The sequence below is a fragment of the Idiotropiscis lumnitzeri genome, chromosome 8, assembly GCF_059441095.1.
Source record: "Idiotropiscis lumnitzeri isolate Australia: NSW breed Sydney's pygmy pipehorse chromosome 8, RoL_Ilum_1.0, whole genome shotgun sequence".
Classification (NCBI taxonomy): domain Eukaryota; kingdom Metazoa; phylum Chordata; class Actinopteri; order Syngnathiformes; family Syngnathidae; genus Idiotropiscis; species Idiotropiscis lumnitzeri.
The window spans coordinates 18,932,601-18,941,705 of record NC_142398.1 but is presented as its reverse complement, the minus strand read 5'-3'; the positions used below and the strand labels follow the sequence as shown (position 1 = coordinate 18,941,705).

At 40.0% G+C, this 9,105-nt stretch overlaps 1 protein-coding gene across 2 annotated transcripts in view; it reads right to left on the bottom strand.

Moving 5' to 3' along the window:
• Positions 1-232: 232 nt before the first annotated feature.
• The window catches only part of grk4 (G protein-coupled receptor kinase 4), a 33,976-nt gene continuing 25,103 nt past the window's right edge, over positions 233-9,105 (bottom strand). The window contains exons 9-16 of one of the 2 annotated variants that reach the window (XM_088301775.1): positions 8,453-8,643; positions 7,965-8,002; positions 7,533-7,622; positions 7,218-7,426; positions 5,221-5,358; positions 4,567-4,704; positions 3,565-3,742; positions 233-3,197 (exon numbers count right to left, since the gene is read on the bottom strand). In XM_088301775.1, the coding sequence (XP_088157901.1) occupies positions 3,566-3,742; positions 4,567-4,704; positions 5,221-5,358; positions 7,218-7,426; positions 7,533-7,622; positions 7,965-8,002; positions 8,453-8,643 (981 nt within the window). In that variant the 3' untranslated portion in view covers positions 233-3,197; position 3,565. The remainder of the gene's footprint in view (positions 3,198-3,564; positions 3,743-4,566; positions 4,705-5,220; positions 5,359-7,217; positions 7,427-7,532; positions 7,623-7,964; positions 8,003-8,452; positions 8,644-9,105) is intronic. The other variant, XM_088301774.1, reaches the window with a different exon arrangement.

The window sequence follows — 9,105 nt, the reverse complement described above, 5'->3', positions numbered from 1 at the left end:
CAGAGTTTAGTCAAGAACGGTATTGGGTGATGCCAGAATGATATTTTGTAGAACATCTGAGATGCCCATTGGTTCTGCTTTGGCCAACTTGAAAACTATCAACCCTCCAGGTCGTTTACAAGCCGAACAAATGACTATACTGATATTTGATAGCAAATGTGGCAAAAGATGACGATATGCCCCCCTCGCAATGCGTTGATCATGTAAAATAAAACACTATCCAGGACACGGGTGAATTTTATACAAATGGCAGTGTATTGTTTCATAATTACAAATGTAAGATATGGTACAACAACCAGTGATACAACTTGTACAAGAATTAACAATGACTGCAGTGGTTGAACAACATGACTGTACAGGTACAAAAGGGGAAAAAAAAAAGAAAACAAAAATCAAAAAGTCCCAGGCCCTGTTGGAATACAAGCAAAGTGTTCCTTGAAATACCTTTACACTAACACATCTAGACAGAATGAGGAACCCCAAAGTGGTTCTCCAAGCTTATATTGACTAGACCCAAGCGACATCAAGGAATTGAGGATATCTCGCTTAGGTATTACTGCTGAGGCTGATCCCAGTTTGGAAGGGTTGAATCCCAATCAGATAAGGAATGCATTCAACATATTCAAACAAGGCCATCCTTGCAGGTTAACCTCGTCGTTTAAACTGCCCTCAGATACCAGAAATATGTTGGCACTAAAAAGTCATCATTTACATATACAAGGAACCTGATGTATTACAAACCAATACATGCTTATGTAATAAAACATAGGTATTTCTTTAAAACAGGCATTACAATGCACTTAGTGTGGACATTCAAAACCTTTGAACAGTTTAAAAGTTTCTTTATGTGAAGGAATCTATCTCAGAATGGACGGAAGGATGCATGAAGAGGGGAAAAATGGTCAAAGATTTGCTTGCAATTGGCACGTACGATGAAGTCTGTCTTCACTTAATTTTCCAGATACTACATGTAATTTGATTTTTTTTCTATTGGTATAATTGGCATAAAAAATAAATAAATTAAAAAAAAAAAGGAAATGAATGTCAAGCGGAGGAGAAATGACTAACCGTGGCAGGTGAATACTGTAGGTGCAGCCATTAGTTTCTCTATGAGAGCAAGTGAGAGTTTTACAGCTTCGTTCTAAATGTACAAAGGTTTTGAGGCTAGAAGTACTAAAAAGGCTCAAATTTACAAAGGCAAGAAAGTCAGCTTGAGAGCATGCCTGAGTGCAACAAAGACAAACAAAATGACAAGACAGCAACAGATGCACGGCACGTTTCAATGGTCATGATGGAATGTGCAATGGCGGACTTATTCTTTAAAGCAAGAGAATAGCAAACTAGAAGGGCTAATATATGCGCGCGCACACACTCATATGTATTTCATTTGACATATTCTGCACACATACAAATAAAGTCCCTCCATGATTCGTAACTCTAAATTTAGAGAGAAATGCAGATTTTTAGCAAATTGGTGAGGAAAAACTACAGAAAGAAAACAAACTTAAACTGACCGATTCCTAATTAAGTCGGATCAAATTGGATTTCATACCTCGACCTTGGCTAAAGCGGCCTTTTTATACCATGCAATGTACACGGTAAGCTAATGTGTAAAAAAAAAACGGAGTATTCACAGCATTAAAAAAAAGATGGTCGCAAGTTACACTGACCACCTCCAAGGACATCTCCAAACTTCAACGCTTTAACCGAGCAAGCTCATCCGACAAACGTGAATCCTAAATACAACAAACCCCTTTATTCAATTTTGTTGGAACTCGGAAGAGGTTCAAATCCTGCTTTTCTCTGCCTTTATCCACACAATCCAGCACCTCAGTCATTTCTAAGAGAGAACATACTACTGTACGTCTTGAATGGAGGAGTAAACATTGTGCACTATTACAACAGTGTTCCCTTGATCTAACAAACGCACATTAAATCACTCGATATATAGTAGCTGCATATTCTCTACTAGTACGATATGTGGCCAAGTATTTCTGACCTACGGCACGGATGCTCTTATTATTTACTCAGTTCAGTGGCTAATAGCTACTGACAGAACTGATGGTGGTTCATCAAAATGTAGTAACTAAGATTTTTTTTTCGTATTATGCCATAATTCCTCTTAAATCTAGCTCACTAAGATTAATTCACTTGGGCAGCAATACAGAGAGAGGAAGAATTTTGAGAGAAAGATTATAATAATAAGAAAAGTTAGCAACAACACATCAGGAGAAGGCATAAAAAGGGGCCAGGGATAAAGAAATCCTCTATAGCGCTGTCTGAGAGGATTCATAACAGACTTTTATTTCAGAGTTGTGCTCCAGAGGGGGAAACAAGACGTGATCGTTGATATTAAAATTGTGAGTCTTTGAATTCACACGTTTTGGACTGAAGGACCTTACGGCAAAAGTTGCAGTCAAAAGAACTGCACCACTTGGGAAGAGGTACAAAGAGGTTAGATTTAAGCATCGATCAAGAGGAGGAGTGGGAGAAAGAGGGACTTTATGTACGGTAAATTTTGGGGGGCATCAACACAGCAACTATGAACAGATTTGTTCTCCGTTATTGACAGAATTCAATCAGATGTACCTGAGCCAAGAGGGTTCATTTGGGATAGAGTGGATCCGATGTGCTAAAAACATGTCATTGGCCAAATCAATGATAAACACATACAGCACATGTAAAAATAAAAATAAATGCCTTATGCTACTTTGAGAAAAGTAAAAATGTACTGTGCTTCTTAAAAAAAAAAAAAAAACAAAAAAAAAAAAACAATATCCATACTCATTCCCAAAAGACAATAAAATGAAAATGTCATGTATGCATTCAAGTGGTACTTTTATGGCTTTTTGTACAATACAACCTTTAGTGAAAATATACATCTAGACATAAATTCAAGTACAAAGGTACAAAATCTTTAAACTCATACTTTTTTTTTCTTTAATTATAATACACTTTTAATACAGCTCATAAATACAGGTCAACATTCACTGAGTTCCTAAGATTTGCACTCGGCTGGAGTTTATGGTGAAGATCAGCGGCAAAGTGGGAGCGGGGTAAAGGAGGTTGGAGATGTTTTATTTATTTATTTAATTTTTTTTTTTTTTTTTTGGAAGGGCGGGGTGGCGAAGGGAGTGGTTTTAAAGTCGCGAGGGCTCCTCGAACTCGTCGTCACTGTAACCGCTCTTAAAACAGACCTGAGGAAGACGAGGCATATGTGATGTGATATATTCGTGTGCACAAAGTTAGCCTACCTGCGTCGGGGGGGGAAGCAAGCAATCACCTATAGAGTCTGAAAAATGCCAGAAACAAATACAAGAAACTATGCTGCCCAAATAGGGAATTCAAGAATAGAAAAATGAACCATAAAGGAGAAATGGAACCATTACTGAAGCATAACAGCCAAAGTGGCAAATTCAACCCAAGAGGTTAAAAAAATAAATAAATAAATAAAACAAGTTAAACCTAAAAATGCTGACATAACATGAGACAGAAGTAGCATTGAAGAGATTTTTTTTTTTTTTGGACAAGGTTAAGAAAGAAAAGTAGGAAGAGAGGAAGTACCTTAGCCCCCACCCCCTCGCAGAGTTGCCGGAGCACTAGCACTTGCCTCTCTTCGAAACAGGCGGTAGAAGAAGCCTCTCTTTGGTGGAGGGTTAGGCCGGTTCATGTCCAGGTCTGGACATAATGTCCCGTCAGTCTCATAGACATTGATTTCTTTGAAGCACTCCATTTCAATCATCTACACAAGGGGAAAGGATGTTATTTGAATGAAGGATCACTGTCAAAAATTGTTCGGGGTACTAAAATGAGTGATCTGTGCAGTAACACTTTTTGGCATCTTTGGTGTGGAAAGACTCAGCTGACTGCATGACTCAATGAAATGTAGTATTTTCCTCGTGTTGTTTTCAATCATGTTGCCATTTTTGATTAGTTTTGCACTCTTACGCCAACATGCTCAAAATGAACCTTCATTTATTCATTCATAGAATGAAAACAGCACAAAATGTGACATTCTCTTGAACAAAGCTGGTCTTTATGTGATAAATGGTTCCGGATAAAGAACACACAATGCTTGATGCTCTTTAAGTTCCTTATCTTAATTTCTATTCATTGAAAGATAGACGACACGACATTGCACTGACATCGTGTCACATTGTTTAAAATGCAATTCCTATAACACGTGGCAAATCTTTTTGAAACTGAGAGCAACTTCTTAGGTACTGATTAAAGCAAAGGGCTACCAGACAATTAGATCCATTGATGTGAGGACACTAATCGTGTCAATAATTGTGAAACAGATAAATATCAACACGTGGCACTTTATTTTGATAAATATCTGCCATCTCTTTTCAAATGATCACTTCTACTACATTTCCAGATAATCAAAATGTCCCATCACAGGTGAGCTATTTTTAGAACGGGCCAGGCCGACTCATGTGGCCATTGCGGGCGACCTGGTGCTCACCATAAAGTATTGTGCATGTGGAAATGTTTTTTTTTTTTTTTAACTGCATGAGCTGTGGGAACAATGACATCATCCCAGTGTTCATATCCTGCAGTTACCTCATTCTGCCACGGGATGGAGACACTTCCTGTGACAAACTTGTGGTAGAAGTCGTCATCGGTGGGGTCAAGGTTCACACCTTTGACAGTGGAGAACTGCTCAATGTCGAGGACATCTTTGCAGTACACAGCCCGAGGCTAACAGATTTTCACAGGGAAGACCAAGAAAGTGCAAGTGTTAGCACCAGTTGAATGCTTCATGAAAATAGACTGAAAGAATAATCTAATAAGCGCAAAATCATCCATGGGGAATCTGATTCCTGCTACTCAACAATTCACAGGAGCAGATGACCAGTCTGTACTGGCAAATATTAGTTCAACCTCTCAGGGCAGTTATATTCTCTGCTCCCAGTCTATTTATAAGACTGAAAAAGAAACAATTCTCTGTGTGAAAAGCTTCTCATTGGAGAACAGTTACAAGTTCACCAGTTTGAAGTTGTGCGACTCCGTTTTCATTTCTGTGAGTGAATGTTTTTTCTTTAATGCAAGCCAGTTTTAAATTTAGATTTAAAATGAAAACATATCCAAGGCTTGTTTAGCAGCACGCAGAAAGAGATGTGCAGTCGTGACAAGGTGAAAGTTGATTTCTGCCTTTTAGGGATAATGCTCCTATTTCTTTTCTTTTGTGTGTGTGTGTGTGTTCATAGCTCTTACATCGGGGCTGAAAGGAGGTTCTAGCATGTTAGCCTCCAATCGTTTGAAGTTGATGTTCCTGAAGATTGGGTGCTGCTTGACCTCTATGGCGCCGCGACCCTGACAACCGAGACGATTCTTGGGATCTTTCGCCAGCAGCTAGCAGGAAGGAGACAGACAAACACTGAAATTATCATCAAGTAGATTACGTATTTACAGATTAAGGCTGACCCAAAGATGTAGAAAATAGAAGGGGCAGGTGAGCCCAATGCTGTACTGTACGTTTTATTCTGAAACGCATACATGCACGGTAAATGGCTTGCATGTCACCCCCTTGACTTGACGTATAATTTAATTAAGACCACCAATGCATCATAATCCATGTAGTACGAGTTAACTAACACAATCAGAGGTAGAATTGGAACACACTGCTGCTATTTGAGAGTTTGTGGATAATATTCCCGCCACGCCACCTCCAGCACAGACGGCTTGGTGAAGTAGATGAGTGCTCACTTTTTAACCACGCCTCTCCAGTTCACATTTGTTTCGGTTGTCAGTGCACTACTCTCCTCCAGTTTCTCGGTCACTTTCTGCTGGAACTAGGCGGGGTACACCCTGAACGGGTTGCCAGCCAATCACAGGGCACACATAGACGAACAACCATCCTAGGGACATTTCAGGGTGTCCAATCAACCTCCTATGCATGTATTTGGAATGTGGGAGGAAACCGGAGTACCCGGAGGAAACCCACACAGGCACGGGGAAAACATGCAAACTCCACACAGGAGGGTCGGAGCCGGAATCGAACCTCTGCACCTTTGAACTGTGAGGCCATCGTGCTAACCAGTCCATCATCTGACTATTTTAGGCTAATGTATTTCCAGTGTGTAAATGACATAATATGTCAATTTATTTGTCTATTCACCTACATCAACATTGGTATGCAACAAACAAAAAAACAATACAGCCAAAAATTAAAGCATAATCATACTAATTCGAAAAGGAGTGAGGAAAAATCCTGACTGCTTCCCCATCCCCCAATTTTTATTTTTCTACTCCAATTTTTTTTTTTGTACTGAATCCTATCCCCACTCATCCTCCCCCAGGGGAGTCTTCTAATCTGTTGAACCTCAGGTCAGAATGTTCCACAGCAGGACGCAAATAAACGTCTCATCCACTCTGGCTCCGAAACAGATAAGCTCAGTAGCTCCCTCTTGGTGCACAGATGAGTGGCTTTGCATTGAAAATGTATTTCCTAGTTACGCGGAATAATAAACTGAAATGGCTACAAGATTTTAACATTCAGTTCAGATTGCCACAGCGTGGTTTCGAACAGAAAACTGTAACGTGTTCATACAATATGTTCACGCCACATGATGTGCATGTGCAGTGTGACGTCATACAAAAGGGTCAGGTGCGCTGAATTCAGCAGAGTCGAGAAAGGGCAACAATGAAGGCTATCTGGCTGTCGGTGTTGTGTCTTGCAGTTCATTAAAAGAACACAAGCTTTGATGTGTTGTTTGAGTGACTGATCCATTTCACCCTGTTGTGCTATCATCGATCGACGAATCAAACTACTGCAACGTGTGTAATGTGTAGCTCCTTTCTTTCGACAGCCTGCTGTACTTACCTGAAGACATGATAGGATGCCAAGAAGTGAAACGGTATACTTATTTGGCGGGCTCTACGAGTTTCCAAAAATGCAAAGAGGTTTGATAGTACTGTAAATATTGACACTACGTACTCACTTAATGAATGAATGAATATTCGCCAATTATAATAAATTTGGGTTAAAGCCCGGAAACTTTTTTTTTTTTTTAATTTGATGTCATTAAAAGCAATGATGCCAACATTTGCTGCAAATTCGGCCAAAAAGCTCAACTAACATATTAAAAAAAAAAAAAAATCCCCATTTTGAACCATGCAAGCTAATACAACGGTTCGGCTTTTCTGTGGATTTTTTTTTTAAACCAAGCAACAAAAAAACTGTCCCGTCGCTTTTATCCATCCACCCTCACCTGTCTGCAAATATCTTTAGCTTCTTCAGAGAACTTCTCAGAGTACTCCTCCTGATCGTCACGCACTCGTCGGTCCACCTCCTCCCGCTTGACTCGTTCCTTGCGCTTGCGAAACGGCGACTGGCCTTGAATCATCTCAAAGATAAGACAGCCGAGACCCCACCAGTCTGGACTGAAGGTGTAACTCTCATTCTGGATGACCTCAGGAGCTGCGGAAGGAGCGATGAAGAAAAACTGGAAATGGTAGTTTGACAAGGGTAGGGTCATGCTTATTGAAAGTGCTCGACCGCGTTTGACAAAAAGTCCGCTTCGTACCCATGTATCCAACAGTGCCTACTCTCCCTCGTATCGTCTCTCCTTCAGGAATTTGCACAGCAAGACCCAAGTCTGAAATGCGGATGTGCCCTACGGAAGATGCACACATTTACGGTAATTAACAACAAATTCGGATTTCAACGAAATATGATAATAGATTTAGAAATTATAATCCTTATGGATGAACACAGATTTTACCAGCTAAGCACTCCGAGAGAGCAAACGATAAAGACATGCCTTCTGAAGAGAGTGAAACGTTGAAAACACTACGCTGCAGTGTTTGCACAAAATACACTGAACTCAAGTCACTGTTGATTTACTCAGTCCCTCTTAGTGGCTCATTCGAAACAACAATGGTATGCAAATTAGTCTTGCTTGCCAAACAGTGTTCCAACAAACAGATCTGATGTGAAAGAAGAAACAAGGACATACCACGATCATCCAAAAGGATGTTTTCTGGTTTTAAATCCCTGGAAAATAAGATAAGAATCAAAAAATGGTGCCAGAACTTTTCATGTAGTCGTCAAAAACACAATCTAACGTAAGAAAGTGATAATATATATAACGGAAACACAATGTGACGGAGCAAAAACGAATGAACTCGGGAATTAACGGACAGAAAATAGTCAAATAATCAGCGAAGCTGTGACGAGCGGCCGAGGCGTTTTTGTGTGAATGAACAGTCACTAGTTCTTTTAATGAGGTGTTCCACATGGAATACTACTAGAACCCCCAGATATTCTGTGATTCATTGAACTATTTATAAAAATTGTGAATCTATTGATCATGAAAGAGAGACATTTTTAACTCATTTACTGCCATTGACGGCTAAAGACGTCAAAGATCCACTTTTTTTTTTTTTTACTCGGCTGGTAGTGAATGAGTGAACTCAGTTAACCCCCACGCCCATTTTTGCTAACCTGTAGACTATCCTCTCACGGTGCAGGTCCTCAAGGCCACAGCAGATCTCAGCAGCGTAAAAGATGGCTCTCTGCTCGTCAAAGCCAGAGTTGCCCATATTGTAGATGTGGAATTTTAAGTCACCACCATTCATTATCGTCAACACCAGGCACAGAGCATCCTTGGTCTCATAGGCATATGCTAAACTAACCTGGAAAAGGGGGCAAATTGGGACAGAGGTGGCAAGGAGAGGGACGAAGGAGTTGTATATGGGACAAATGGGGGAGGAAGAGATAGAAGGGAAAGAAGAGGTAAGCGACCAAGGGGGAGGGGGAATCGTGACATAACATTCACATGTCAACATGCAGTACAGTAGACAATTTACAATGTAGACATCTTTTTTTATTTTTATTTTTTTTTGCCAGATTAAGAATTTATACTGACCTATTGAAAAGTTCACAGATTCAGAGAATTAAAGAGCTCAAGACCAACCTCTCCATGATTAATAATCGGATTAAGTGGCTCTCTCAAAACTTTTGTCAATGAAGTTTAAAAGTGCAGCCCAAGATTGAGTTACAACTTATTTTTCCCTCTGTTGGCTAATATCGTTCCTTCTTCTTGAGCTCTATTTTCCCCTCATTATTCCCACCAACCTTCCCGTCTCTCCCCTGAG